This window comes from Thermobia domestica, chromosome 3, assembly GCF_964235325.1.
Source record: "Thermobia domestica chromosome 3, izTheDome1.hap1.1, whole genome shotgun sequence".
Classification (NCBI taxonomy): Eukaryota; Metazoa; Arthropoda; class Insecta; order Zygentoma; family Lepismatidae; genus Thermobia; species Thermobia domestica.
In genome coordinates this window covers 62,174,902-62,190,208 of record NC_137456.1, presented here as the reverse complement: position 1 = coordinate 62,190,208, position 15,307 = coordinate 62,174,902, and the positions used below count along the sequence as shown (strand labels likewise).

Here is a 15,307-nt window from a genome sequence, read left to right as displayed (position 1 = left end):
TTCATTGTGAATGTAATGGCCAATGACAAATTACCAATCAAGATATTCAAAATAATTCCCAGATATTTCTAAAGCTGCTACTATGGCATTACTCATATAACTTCCATTTATTCTGCTTCAGTGTATATGTGTAAGCTCTAGAATATGTTCTAGTTCTAGTTGTGGTACGTGTTAACTACCAATTACTTCATTAGAATCCATGACGGAATTGTGTAACTTCTTTGGTGCAGTTTTACTATATGGTTCCACAGATTGTAAAATGTGCGGAAAAAATTGTTGAAGTCTTTAATTTGAACCATTTTATGTCGAGAACAGAACCCAACGAACCCCTGCGGGGCTTCTAACCCGTTCCTACTCCTACTGCTACCCAATCCCGGACTGGCCATGCCGGCTACCGAGGAATCGTCAGGGGTCCCCGACCCGGAGTGCCCTGAGTGCTGAAAAGTGAAACGAAAAAGAATAACGCCGAATGCTGAACATAGAAATAAAGTGGTATATATAAAAAAATTAACATCAATTTTAAGTTCTTGACACCATTTGCTTGATTTTAGATACTTAAAATTTTCTTGTAGAGGAGGCGATATTGACATCCTCATTATCGTAAATCAAGTGAAAGAAAGGGACCATGAACATAGGCGAAACTAAAAGGGGTCCTTGGGGGCCGGCCACCCCCAGAAGCAAAGCTGGCCCTCCCCAGAATTTTTCTACTGAACAAAAATAATGTTATTAATTTACCTCAATTTACGCATAACAATTTTAGTTACGCTTGCATTCGACATATTTAATAGTGGCTATACTCGTCTGCCCATCGATTTTTTAAAATATGGTCTAGTGCTTGGATGTAATAAAATCCCTGAACCAATGTTAGCCCTATAGTAAGCAGTATAGCGATCTCTCAACTTGCACTATATGAGTTTTTTTATTATTATTTGATAGCTTCATTAATGTAAATTATTTTTATATTGTTACAGGTAATTAACATTATTGACGTAGTAAGTTTTTCTTATGATAAACCACTTTTATTGTTATTATTTTATTCATAGCATAGTAATGTTTGAATAGTTACGATTATCACAACAAATTATTAAGGTACACTAAAAAAAAAAAAAAAAAAAAAACAGAAAGGAAAGAAGCCGAATTCTTAAACTGCTAAACTCGAGCGATTGTTCCTTCTACATACATGCATACAATACCCATTCAAAAGTCACTATTCAATAGTTTGTTGCTTTTCCTTATTATTATTATTATTATTATTATTATTATTATTATTATTATTATTATTATTATTATTATTATTATTATTATTATTATTATTATTATTATTTATGAACTGAAGTTTGTAGTTAGTCTTAAGGTATAAACTGTAACCAGGTGCATACCCAGACATTTTTGGTCAGGGTGTCGATAGTTGGGAGGGGTACAATATTGCAAGACACAGACACGATGTTATTCTGCACCCGAATAAACGATAAATAATTTCCAATAGCGGAAGTCGTGCACCCCAGAAACACTTTTTATATTTTGCTTTTGGAAAGTGAGTTGTGCTATGCTAAAGGAAGAAAATAAGGTCCTGATAACCTACTGTAAAAGTTACATGGGTATCGGAGCAATAACAAGAGCCAGAGCAATTTTAACCGAGCAAGTCATGTCGTCTCTTGGTACGGGGAGGAGCGTGTTCCGAGGAACTTAAATTATTGTACCTAGGAATAACCATAGATCTAATGATAACTGATTATTGTCAACTAATTTGTTAAATTAAACAATTATAAGTACAATATAGAAACCATAACTTGCTTCCTCATTCTCAATATAATGGGAAGTTTTGCATTGTCAAGTAACTTTATAAATACAAGGAATGTAAGGTTATATGAAACAAATATTATTACAGTTTTATCACATTATTTGCTGAAATTGAATGCAATGAGTATGGAACTTGGCATGTTGGTTTTAAAAAGTACAAATTCATAAGTTTATTAGCTCTACATCAAATAGCTATCATTATAGCCTATACGAAGTATTGTTCCCTTGGTACATGAAAATTCGTATCCCTTGGTACTTGGATCTCCCTATTTATAAATACAAATAAATTTAACGAAAGAAATGCATAACAAATTAATCAGAATATAGAAGCAATACATAGATATCTTAAATATGTTGGAGCATTTACTGCGAAACGTTGAATATATTGCTTATAAAATCTGATTTAATGATTTAAAATAATAGTCCTTTTATAGTATTTAACTCGCTTTCTTTCTCTCTGTTAAAATATTGCGATCAACATTATTATCCATCAATTCTGATCTTTGTTTTATTGAATTTTTGAAGTTTGAAATTTTATAATCACTTCTGCTTGTCCATCAGGGTCACTTATCATAGGTACTGTTCGTAGTTTAAGGGAAATTTCCCTAATCTAGGGAAATTTCAGAGGTAAATGTAGCAGAAAGGGAAAAGGAAAATTTTCGTTATAACGTTGTAACTGGCTGACCAATATAAATACTTATTTTTTTTTTAATAAATCAATACTTACAGTAGCAATAATTTGTGTATGTGTGTGTGTGTGTGTGTGTGAGAGAGAGAGAGAGAAAGAGAGAAAGTCTGTTCAAAGTAGCATAATTTGCACCCCTTGTTGACTGGTGTATTCCTATGCATTTGCTTGTATAAATAAGCGAAGGATAAAACTAATAAAGTAGTAGAAGCGAAAAGCAAATGAGTAAAACAAATGTGGTTGGCACTTCTTTTAATATAGCTAAATTAGTGTTATCACGTAACTTCTGTTGTAGGAATTCGATTCCCAACAAACTAGGGAAAATTTGATAAGGAAATAGAAAATGTTGAATAATTTGAGGGAAATTTTCTTACGTAAACCTACGAACACTGATCATAGGTCCTCCAGAAAATTTTAAATAGTAAGGTGTGTAATTTAATATTTCACTGAAAAGATGATGAAAAGCAAACATCTTTTACAGGTTGATATATATTATTATGTTTATTGGTAGGCAAGTATTAAGATACAGCGGTAATAAAAATGAAGGAGCTTATTCCCTTGATTCTGACAATAAAAATGGGAATATCCTACAATTAGTCTTATTAGTGTCAGAATATGATGGTATTTTAAAATCTCATGTTGACAAATGCACTGCGGAAAGTAAAACGAAAATGTTGTCTTCTTTGAATAAACATGAAATGGTCAGGAAGGCGTCGAGTGGGAAGAGGATCTCTTCTAACTTTTTTGTAAAAAAAATATTAATAAAATGGTGAAAATCGTAGTGTCACAGGGGAGAAACCTTATTTTGAGAGATCTTAATGAGAATGTTTGGTTTAGTTTTACGGAAGGCAGTACTCAAGACATTTCATAATACAGCAGTTAGCTGTTTGTGTTAGATACATTTTTTAAGGGAAAATCTATATGAAAAAACTCCTGGAATTGTGTTCCGTACAAGATTCGAGTGGATAAGACATTTACAATGAAGTCGTAAGTAAACTAGAGAAACAGGGAGTTTCCACATCAAATCTTATTGCTTGCTCTTTCGACGGTGCAGGAAATATGAAAGGATGCTACAAGGGTCTTCAGGCCCATCTGAAAGCTAACAATCCTAATATAATTTACACTCATTGTATGGGCCATGTTTTAAATTTAGTAATGGCTGACTCAACTATCAACATTCTCCTGAAGCAGAAAATTTGTTTGGCCTTGTACAGAAATCTGCAACTTTCTTGAACCATTCATACAAGAAGATATCTGTATGGGAAAAAGAGATAAAGAAGTGTCAAGCAGGGCCAGGAAAAGTGTACAGATTACAGAAGATAGGTGCTACACGATGGTGGAGTAAACATAAGACCATTCAAGCCATTGTTGATTTTGATTTACAAGATAAATTTCAGTCAAGTAAGTAGCAAACTTCTTTTTAAGTTTTATTAGAACTGATAAATGGAAATTTTGATTGCAAAATTAAATTTACAGCCGAAATTTGAATTGGTAATGGAGCAAATTTGAAAATTTGTAGCATTTGTTTTGTTGGATCTTCTTTCTGTGACGTCACCTGTCTCAGTGTTTCTGCTAAGCAAAACACTAGATTACTCAAAAGCATGGCATTTGGTAAATACGTTGTTGAGCCATGTAAGCAAAAAAAAGAACAGATGACAACTTTGAAAACATTGAAACTTTGAAATTGGGAAAGTACATTACGTTAATTCAAAGATTTTTTTAAAACAAGGACGTCAAAATGAAAACAGAAACTTCTCTTCGAGAAAAAAGAACCCCGCAAAAGAAAAAAATGAGTGGTGAACTCCCTGAAGATGATAGTAGGCGGATTTCTGCAATTCTAAAATAGAAAACAATATATTTCAATATTTTAGGTTCGGCTATAAACGTCATTTCCGATAGGTTTGTCTCAAACAAGGATATTTTGATTGACTGCTCTTGGTTAGACCCTTAAAAATATTATTAGAATCTAACCAACGAAGAAATCCCTGAAAATATGTCAGAAAGCCTGCACACTCACGAAATGCAGTAGGTCGAAACATACAGGAAGTGAAGCAGTTTGTCATATACTAGGCCAACTTTACATTCTACAAACTGAAAACCCCTCAAAGGCAAAGGAAGATTATGAAAACATTGAAGAAGGTAATAATGCCGAACAATGTGGTGAACTTCTATATGAATACTACAGCCAAGAGAAGAAGAAGTGCTCTAAATGTTTATCGTGTGCATTCAAAATTATGTATGAGCTTTCTTCCCAGTCAGGTCTCTTTCCAAATTTGTATTCAAGATTAAAATATATAATGACTAACCCCATTATGCAAGTAACTTGCGAGAGGGTTTTTTCCAAACTAAGAAAAAAAAGGCTAAAGGTCTTCTATGACCAACGAGATGCTCTCTCGTTTAATGCTTATTGCGGTTGAGACTTCCTTTCAAATATTGACAAAGTTCTGGCGAGTATGAAATAGCCAAATCAAGCGACGAACTGAAATTTAAGTTATTAAAATAAGTACTGTAACGTGAAAACAGGGGCGTCATTTAGGGGGGGGCAGGAGGGGGCAATTTCCCCCCCCCAAGAGTTTGAGGAACACATATACTTTAACCAATTGTATACTAATATACCAGTACAAAACATGAAAGTCTTATGTCAAGGGTGCTCTTGCCCCCCCCCCCCCAAGCGAAGTCTGAAATGACGCCCCTGCGTGAAAACTATTTATGTTCTAATATTGTATTGATTCTTGATCAGTTTTGTGTTTCTAGAAAATGTGTGTTTTACATTTTTGAAACTTGTAGTTATGGAAATATAGCCTGTGCTGTCTAACTATAATCCATTAATAGGCTGAATAGAATATCAGATTTATATATTGCTTATGTACGATTTTTTGGTGTGTAAGAAAACTTCATTTAAATATAACATTTTAAACTTTGGTTGTGAGTCTGGTTTTAGTGGTAATACGGAAACGGATCATTAGGGGTTTACAGAAAGTTACTTGCTCATTTACATTTTTCTAACAGTGATTTACAATTTAAATGTAAAATGACGTTACAAACAGTTTGGAGGCGTTTAAGCAGCTATCAGCGCCAAGGGCCCTCGACGTTGCCATTCCGGGCCTTCTGCTATCCCTACCCCTACTCTTACTCCTATTATTATTTATACTATGGATCCGTATAGTAAAACTGCACGACTTCTTTTGTGTATAAATAGGCTAGAACATTCCATTAAAGTATTGGAGTCCTTTAAGAGTCTTCATCCTGGCGAAATTAAAATACCGCTAATTTTACAGTAATTATGTGATATCGTCAAATAGATAAAAGATAATCGAAATGTGGAACAAGAGCGCCCTAGACAATATTATTTTACATGAGAAACCGTTATCACGACTCGCTTATCTGCTTTCGATTTCGAGCCATTTTGAAAATCGGCATTTATTTTCGCGTTTCTAAACGACTGAAAACGGAAAGCCACTAAGTGACTTGTGATAACGGTACCTCACGGAAAATAATATTGTCTAGGGCGCTCTTGTTCCACATTTCAATTATCTTTTATCTATTTGAATATATTACATAATTACTGTAAAATTAGCGGTATTTTAATTTCGCTGGGATGAAGACTCTTAAAGTTATTACAGAAATATCGTTTGAAAATCTGGTATAATTTAGGAAAATCAAGACACTTGTTGAGATTAAACGTGAGTCTCATGTGGCAACTCTGATTTGAAGTATGACGGTCTGGCAACACTAATAACTTCTTAGATTTACGAGAGGAAGTGTGTGGAATATTTATTAAGTGAAGGAATTTAGACAAAATCGGAAGAATTTCTCCTTATAATTGAGTAGAAGAGTTAAGAAAATCATTATCGTGTAAGTTACAATATGTCACAGCTAAATAATGTAATTAATACTGTTGCAAGGAAGTTTGGTGGAAACTCGAATATGACCTGTTTGAGATCTTTTCATTTTTCTCGCCTTGTTAGTAAAATATGATGTTGTGATGTTTTTTCAATTACAAGATAAACCTTTATTGCTTTGCGCCTTATATACATAATATAGTCTCAAGGTTGAAATTCCCGGAAGAACTACATAAGTTTTGGCGGGAACAATTTGTATTCTGATAAGTACTTCGGTGATGGACATCTAGCTGTCAGTCATACATTTAACAATTGAAGTTCATGGTTACTAATATTGGTGATTATTAGAGACAATATCTGTGGTTATTAGAGATAATTTTGATTTCGCTCAAGGCGTTTCAGGCAGTGCAGGTAATTTTAAAATGTCCCGAATGAAAAAGAAAAATGTAAAATTCATATCCATTTGTATATTTTCTTTTTTGTTACAGCTTAGTAATGCATTGGAATCTTGAGTGTTCAACTGGATTAATGCAAATGAGTGCTTAGCATGTGCCTTTGAGTTACAAACAGTTGTTTCCAAACATGTAACATTTACTTGTGATGCAGTAGTTATGATAAGAGAGCCATTGATATAATGTACACTCGCCGTTGGTCATGCGCCGGTAATTGTTTAGTAATGGGGGGCAAACACTAACGAAGACAGAAAACACTGTGCCCTGCGGGACTCCAACCCGCTTTCACTGGCTAACGCTCGCTTGACAATTCTGTCTGAATTAAATGTTATTAACCTAACCTAACCGAGTGTGAATAGAATGTCGCAAAAAAAAAAAAAAAAAAAAAAAAGTCGATTAAAAACCTGGTTACCCAAAGCTAAACATTAACCCATGCGCCTTTTGGAGACAGGGTTCTGGATCTATTTCTCTGTTGGAAAGTCGAGAAATTTAAACGCATTCAGGTCTTTCGAATTTCATATTAAATTGCAGGTTCACATCTCATAGCCTCGGTCGGTGCTGGTAAGGGGCGTTAAACTTAAAAGCACCGTGAGATAATACGAGCAATGCGCTGAAGTTGTGTATGGAACCGTATAGTAAATCTACAGCGTAGGTTTTATCCACTTAAAGTAATTGCATATTTACTTTTTTCTTTACGAAATGTATACCTAGTATCTTCAAAAATTGTAGGTGGATTGCACGTCGGTCTCTTTTTATGGGGACATAATATGAACTTTTCGAAACTGAAAATGCACTCAACCTATTACACCTAGAAAGTATTCCTTAAGGTACTAACTGTTTGAATGGGTTCAGGTTGACGTTTGCAGGGCTGAATGTTAATACAGCGTGTGGATATATGGCATAATAACTACAGTGCATAAAATAAACAAACTAACTTGTGCTAGTTATTTACTAAAATGGATTAATTAAATTTCTTGTTTTTCGGCTTCAGTAGCCATATTAGCCCTAACGTATGAGGAATGACGTCCCTCGGCAGTCACACTACCCGGGGAATTGAGGAGGAAGTGGCCTGAGAGTACCATCTCTGCATTTGCCTGGTGTGAATGAGGAACACTCAGAAAAACCTCACTTGGGCAGGTACTCATGACGGCTGGCCTGGAAAAGCTTTTTCAACCGAATCAACAGAAGCACAGCACAGCACTGCGGGTGGGGTGTGTCCATAGCAAGCAGGCGCGTCGCCAACGGTAGATATATTCATAAAGGTGGATAGTGGGAAAACAGTTTATAAAGCATAAAAGCACAGCTTTGTGACAACTTCTATGATCACTTTCTGCACTGTCTTCACGTAGCAACTCACTTCATTTTGTCTTTGTTGTGGATACTACTTGCTAAAGAAAACATCTTCCGTTTCGTATTTCTACTTTATTATACATGTAAGAAGTAGGATCCCGATATGTATTTTGATCACTTATATAACCCTATTGTGAAATCAAGTAGCACATTTCGTACATACGTTTAACACATTATGCCTCCAGAAACGAATTTCTGGGTGTAAATACACGTTCACATTGAAAGTAGATCATCAAATTATATATATATATATATATATATATATATATATATATATATATATATATATATATATATATATAATCATGAAAAAATTAATAACTCTTTGGAATTTTACGCATTTATAAGGACGTCAAAGAAGTTTCAACCTAAATATGCACAAATATACAATGATATATACTTTTAATTAAAGGAAATTTTATATAGAATCCAAATATACTCACAGGAGTTACGTATCTTTACAATTGATGATACTCAGCAAAATATGACGTCAATTGTTAAGTGAAGTGAAAGTAAATGAAGTTAAGTGAAGCGCACCCAATTGATTTTGGCTCAAGCTAATACTTGATTCCGAGTTTGCCAAGTGAGCCCAACCTGAAAAAACCCACCCGGGTTTTTGAGGGTTTTGTTAGTATATTATTGGTATAACACTTATACACTTTCAAGGTGAACACACTGAAAGTGATTTTTATCTGATTTTGGACTTTACACAACAACATTCAACATAAGACCTTTGTAAAGTTCTGAATGTACGGAATGAAAAAAATAAAAACCTTACCTTAGCTTGGGATAATTATGGAACAAATTAATGTATGAATTATGCTTACGATCTATTTTAAGTAAAATTTGCAATTTTACATTTTAGAAAATACTTTTCATGAATAGTGTGCTCGCCGACCCGGCCACGCCGAGGGACGTTATCCCTCATTTGTTTTACGGGTAAAACTATTAGTATTATTTGTTATTACCTTTGATGGTAACACAAGTATTTTTCAGTGAACTTTAGTTTTCCAACAACATTAGTTCAGTTGTTTGTTGCTACTCTTCAAAATAAGCATTCTGTAGAATCAACACAAGCAATAGCGTAAAAGTTCTTGTCAAATTTAAGAAGCTTAATGGTCAGAGTTGTGAAAACTACGAAACGCTTACTATTTCAAGTGCTTACTATTTCCGTACTAGTGGAAGTTTCGATGTACACACCTGTTCACAAAAAGCTGGAAACTCGTTCAGAAACCAAGTCCGAAAAAGTGAGCCTAGATCCGTCACAATTCCCGCATATCTATACACGGGGAATTGCATGTTCCCGCCGTTCTTTATATAGACACTAGCTCCAAACCGTACTGTCATCCGAGCGATGTGAAAATGTAAAAGCAAAATCAAACTACTTATTTCTGAGATTAATATTGATTGCACAGTTCCAATATGCAAAATCAACCATTATCTTAAGTAGAAATTGCTGAAAACGACAGAAAATGGATATTTAAACCTCCAAGTAGGAACCTATGCTTAAAGCGATTCTATTATCAATATTATAACACAATCTCTTGTAAGTTGCGTCTGTGGTCAAGCTGGTTTAGTACTGCTACTGACATTTCTGAAACGAAGGGCGACGGTTCGAGCCTCCGTGCGGAAATTTAAAGTTTTTCTTCCTTTTTTTTTTAATATATGAGAACTTTTTTATAAATATAAATTTCTACTGTGAAGTGATTGGAAACACATTATCCGACGAATTGTCACTTTTCAAATCCCTGTCATATTTACTAGCCCGGCATGTCCATAATTCATATACGAAAACTCTAAAATGAGAAATGTAAATACAGTTGAATACCTAAAACCACACGTCCAAAATGAAAATTATTCATATATATATATTTCGGGGGGCTTTGCTAACTTCATTTTTGGAAATGTGAACACTCTACAAGATTTAATCCACTTTACAATATTTTATTTGGATAAACATAAAATTTCGGGGGGGGGGGGTCAGTTTTTTGCATTACAAAAACTTAAGGTACCTCATAATCTGGATTCTTATAAAGCAATTTGAACAATTATTTAGAAAGTATGTACTGCTTAAAATCGGATTAAATCACAATATCAGTAATCTGTAATATCTTACATTTTTATTTATTTACATTGAATGTGTACTTGTTTTATACTGTATAGCATAAATATTAGCTGCTACGTAAGAAACAATTATCTATAATTGAATTTAAGTAGGAAATCAATATAGTTATTATAAGAAGCAGCTTGTGAAAATCAAGTGTATAATAATGGTTGTATCTGAAATAGATGTTGCGTAATGGTGTAATTGGTTACCCCGCCAGCTTTGGTATACTGGGCTCTTCAAACTGTCCATCCTTAGGGATGCGCAGAGTCGAGTCGAGACAGACTTTTCCTGACACAATTCAAGTCGAGACACAGCTCTTCGAATAGAAAAGTATACATTTTTCGAGTCGAGACATCACTTTTACAGCATATTGTAGAGACGAGACGGCCTTAAATCTTGTCTCGTGCGCATCTCTATCCATCCTACCTAGATAAAGTCAATTTTGGATGCGAATATTCAATTTCTTTTAACGATAATTGTAATCTACGATACAAATTGAAGTAAGATATTGGCTTGAACTGCTTTATTACCCACTTAACCTTCATATACTTCAATTATATCTAATTTTGGCATAAATATTTATTATTCTTAGAATGTAAACACTGAAGAATATATATGAACACACAATGAGGAAGAACTCAATGCTCGTAGTAATTAACAAATTGGTTGCAAGTTTATTTAAATTAACTCTCTTGATATCTAAATCATCAGTATTAGAAAAAGCAAGAGAACCGTTTTGTTAATTTGGACATATAAGAGTTTGAGGAATTTGTATTTAATCGAACAGAATATATGAAACTAAATGGAAAGGCATGTGGAACCGAACTTGAAAGAGGATAGAATGTGTAAATGAAAAAAAGCAATGGTTAACAGCAGTAGTCACTATATACAGCAGATGAATGAAATTTACCCCCCCCCCCCCAAAAAAAAAAAAGTTCAACAATTGTGAAACATAAGGACGTCACATTTTCGTCATTTCCTGACAAAATTGAAAAACGAATTTTGCATATTTTTCGTCTATACCCCTTCAATATACTTAGCTAACAAACCAAGTACGGTCGACTGACTAGACGTCAAGTGAGTGAAACTTATATAGAAAGTTGCGATACAGCGTTCATTGAAGTGACGCAGACGTGGTGTTGAAGCTTCTGGTAGGTGCTATTTCGTAATGGATTTTAGGTCAGTGAGATTTCTTTATACGTATTAGAAAGCTCTTTAACTCCATACTAAAGGCGTGTCGTATGATTTATTCAAATCGTCAGGTATTCGGACAACCATGAGCCCAATTCGTTTTGCTTCACTGCTCACAAGCTTAACTTGAAATAAATTCTTACTTTTCCACGGAAACACAAACTGTTTAAATGCTCATTTTATTATGGGTGAAATGTATAATTCTGCAAGTAATAAACATTTTCATGTCCATCTCCGAGATTCTATCCCCTCGTCCTTTGGCTCTGCAGTTCGACACGTAGACAACTAGACTAATTGTCGTTGTGTAACAGCTTGCAGGAAAATCAGTTTGAACTGCACGAAGGGAATTGAGGGCATTGATTATAGCTGGATTGAGGCAACTATCATGTGCTTCCATGTATACATAGTTTCGAAATACTTTATCCTTAAGTACTATAATGATGAATTGTTTCTACAGTACAGTTAATAACGGATCAACACATCTTATTACACTTAAAAGAGGAAAATACGGATTTACAGAATGTTTTCGATTGTGAACGATGGATTGTGGGTTCAAACCTATTATCTTTGGTTTATGTTTCCCGAAGATACTCGAAGTTGAACTTAGGAAATGTTTGCCTCAAAAGACCAATATTACACAGTCCAAGTTCAAAAATTAGTTCTTATAGCAACTATAGTGATTTCCTAATTAAATTTAATTTAGAGTTACCCCGTGTCGTAAGCGTCGGTGGACCATCGATGGGTAACTAGCGACCTCTCGCCAAAAATTGATGGCCTCACTGCAACGATCCGCGGTGGTCCCACTTCCGTTTTGAAAATTATACCACCAGTGGGCCACCGGTGGCAGAGACGCGATGAAATGCCAATGAATTACAAAATTATTCCACCAAAATATGTTAAACACTTTTCTTCTGTAGAACTCTGTAACACTTTTCTGCGTGAAAAATGCTGAACTACGAAAACATGACGTGTGCCTTGTCGGAGCAGACGAGTTTCTCAGGAACATGTATCTTTGATAATTTTGATAATTAATTCTACAGTGCAGGAATATCACGGATAATGTAATCCAAGTAACAAAGATGTTCCTTAATGAATTTGTATTGAAGACTGGGACAAGCTGTCCAGAAATGTCTACAGTAAAAACTAACTAAACGTATAAGAGTAGTTCTATTAACGTTGCATTTTAAGTTTAATGTATATCTCTTTTTTCTCTTCAGATAACTCTTCAAAATGTCTGGAATTGCAATTGCAAGACTTGCAGAAGAGAGGAAAGCATGGAGGAAAGATCATCCATTCGTAAGTTTTTATTCCTATTTTTACCAAAGATTTTAAACGACTTATACATATTTCAGTGATAATTATTTATTTTTTGTTTCGATTGTAATTTATGTGAGGTAATCAAAAACGTGACTAGGTTAAGATTCCTACGTTCTTACAAGTGTTTAAATTTTGGATTGTAATTCAATTGACATTTCTCCTCATCCTCCTCTATGAGGACGTATCAGGCACGGAGGACTCCGTCGTACGCTGAAAGTTCGAGACAACTCGACCGAATCGTTCTAAGTGTAGTAGTTGGATGAAGACGTTGGTGGTAGTTCGGAGGAGGCATTAATTGAGGGGAATATCTCGAAAAAAATATTGAACGTAATAATAATAATAATGAATCACCTTATGCGAGAGCTTCGTGGCTCAATCCCAAGCCAAATGAATTATTAGTGGTGGACAACATCGTGTCCTTGGATTTTCTTGTGGTTCTTCCTTCTCCCACACTGTATAATTTTGAAAATGTATATAGACAATCTAGAATCCATCATCCAACACACAAGGTGTCTATCGGTCACGAAAAAGTCACGAAATCAGAAAACGGCCATGAAAGTCACGAAAAAGTCATGAAATTTAGCGTTTTTTACTGTGCAAATGTAAGTACAGATTGGAAAATTTTGTTTTATAAAACGTCAAAATTCACCACCTAAAATGTCTATGGTTGGCTTTAGACGCTACCAAATCGCAAGCAAGGTACGTTTCTATCGCATGGATGAAAATTCGGCCTAATTCGCTCATAAGAATGTTAGAAAATTTTATGATTTGGTAAAGAAAAGGTCACGAAATTTCATCTTGAAATTTTAGTAGACACCCTGACACATCTTTTACTTCAATTATTTCATTCTGAATAGAACTTTTGTCCATTGGTTTTATATATATATATATATATATATATATAGGGCATTTAGATATTTTTTGAAAGAGATTATTAGAGAAAATGTGTTATTTAAAACAGCAGTAATTGCGTTCGCATGTCACGTGTTTGAATTTGAACAGTCACATCAAACCACGTATAATGGGTACAGCCCTTTGAACAGAGTAGACTTACGCGTCCGTCTCTTATGTGAGTTGTTAGAAATCATTTCTGCTATCCGCATATTATTACTTACCCTTTACCTGGATTTTATCCGAATATTTTAATTCCTGATAAGTTTCTGTCCGATATCCGAATAGGAAATTATCCGCATGTGGCCATCCTTATTTTATGTAGATTATACAAGTTGTGTGGATGAACACTTTTTTTGACTATGTACTTTTAATTTACCGTTTCCGTAATATCAAACAGCGTTTCAAACATTGAATTTCATTTATTTTATTTGCAATAATTCAAACATTTGATATTTTATGTATTGCGTTTAAGTTACGTTATTTCTCATTTGATCTTTGTCATTCATAATTTTGTTTAAAACTATTGAAATATTATTTATGGACTGGCACATAAGTCTAAATCTAGATATGGTTTTCGTTTCTACAAAGAAGAAAATTAACTTACAATAAGTTACAAAATCTTAAAAGTTCTAACCAGGGTGGATTGATTTAAATCAGTCTGATTTAAATCACGATTTTAATCAAGATTTAAATCACTTGATTTTTTAAATAAAAATCGTTGATTTAAATCAAATTCCGAAATGAATTAATTTAAAGTGAAACTAAGTAAAATCCCGTTTCTCTTCTGTTATTTCGATTATGGAAGATAATAATCATAATACAATAAGACTCAAATGTATGTAAGCACAGTATGAAAACGAGTATTATGTAGGGAACGATCAGGGAAAATCCCGTTTGAATGGGTTACGGGTGAACCCTGCTTTCTTCTCTTTGTAACACAGGGTTTTGAAATTTCTATTCCAAGGGGAAATCACCATGGACATTTAAGATGAAAACTCTTTTGTGTCCACGTCTATTTGTTTGTTTCCAGATAATATGGGCGTATTTAGAGGGGTCCGATCCCCTCTCCTAAACAAAAAAAAAATTGATTTTAAAATTTTGGGCGAAATTTATGTACTAAATACATAGAAGTTCCTCGGGATACATATTTTGGATGCGTTAAAATATCGAATAATACTTTTGATAAAGTGGATACTTGACCCCATTGCAGAACATGCCGAGCTCTGCGATGTGATCGCAGAAAATTTGCCGCGCCTGTGCAGGAAAAATTGTCAGAGGAAATAAAATAGCAAACAGAAAAGTATAAAACCGTGCCTGCTATGTATAGATGTCTTAAATGCACGGACAACTCGCATTTGAACTGCTTTTCACGTCACATAAAGCATATTTTTAACAATCACAAGTGTTTCTTCTGCTGGAACTGATCTTGATTTTTTATTTTATTTTACTTTATTTTATTTTATTTTATTTTATTTTATTTTATTTTATTTTTTTTTTGGAATTCCTGCAGAAAATTTTTGACTTACAAAAGCTCATCGCATAAAGACAAAGAAAGTTCTGCCATAGGCTAATGTATAGGATCAGAAAACGATAATCACGAGGTAATTAAATATAGACTGAAAGCAGGGAATTCGTGTTATTATTCAGTTCAAAATATTTTATCTCGCGA

General features: G+C 34.1%; 1 protein-coding gene across 1 annotated transcript in view; it reads left to right on the top strand.

Moving 5' to 3' along the window:
• The first annotated feature begins 6,183 nt into the window (after window positions 1–6,183).
• The window catches only part of lwr (ubiquitin conjugating enzyme lesswright), a 29,405-nt gene continuing 20,281 nt past the window's right edge, over window positions 6,184–15,307 (top strand). Inside the window, exons 1-2 of the mRNA XM_081750970.1 lie at window positions 6,184–6,340; window positions 12,645–12,723. Coding sequence (XP_081607096.1) covers window positions 12,658–12,723 — 66 coding nt within the window. The 5' untranslated portion in view covers window positions 6,184–6,340; window positions 12,645–12,657. The remainder of the gene's footprint in view (window positions 6,341–12,644; window positions 12,724–15,307) is intronic.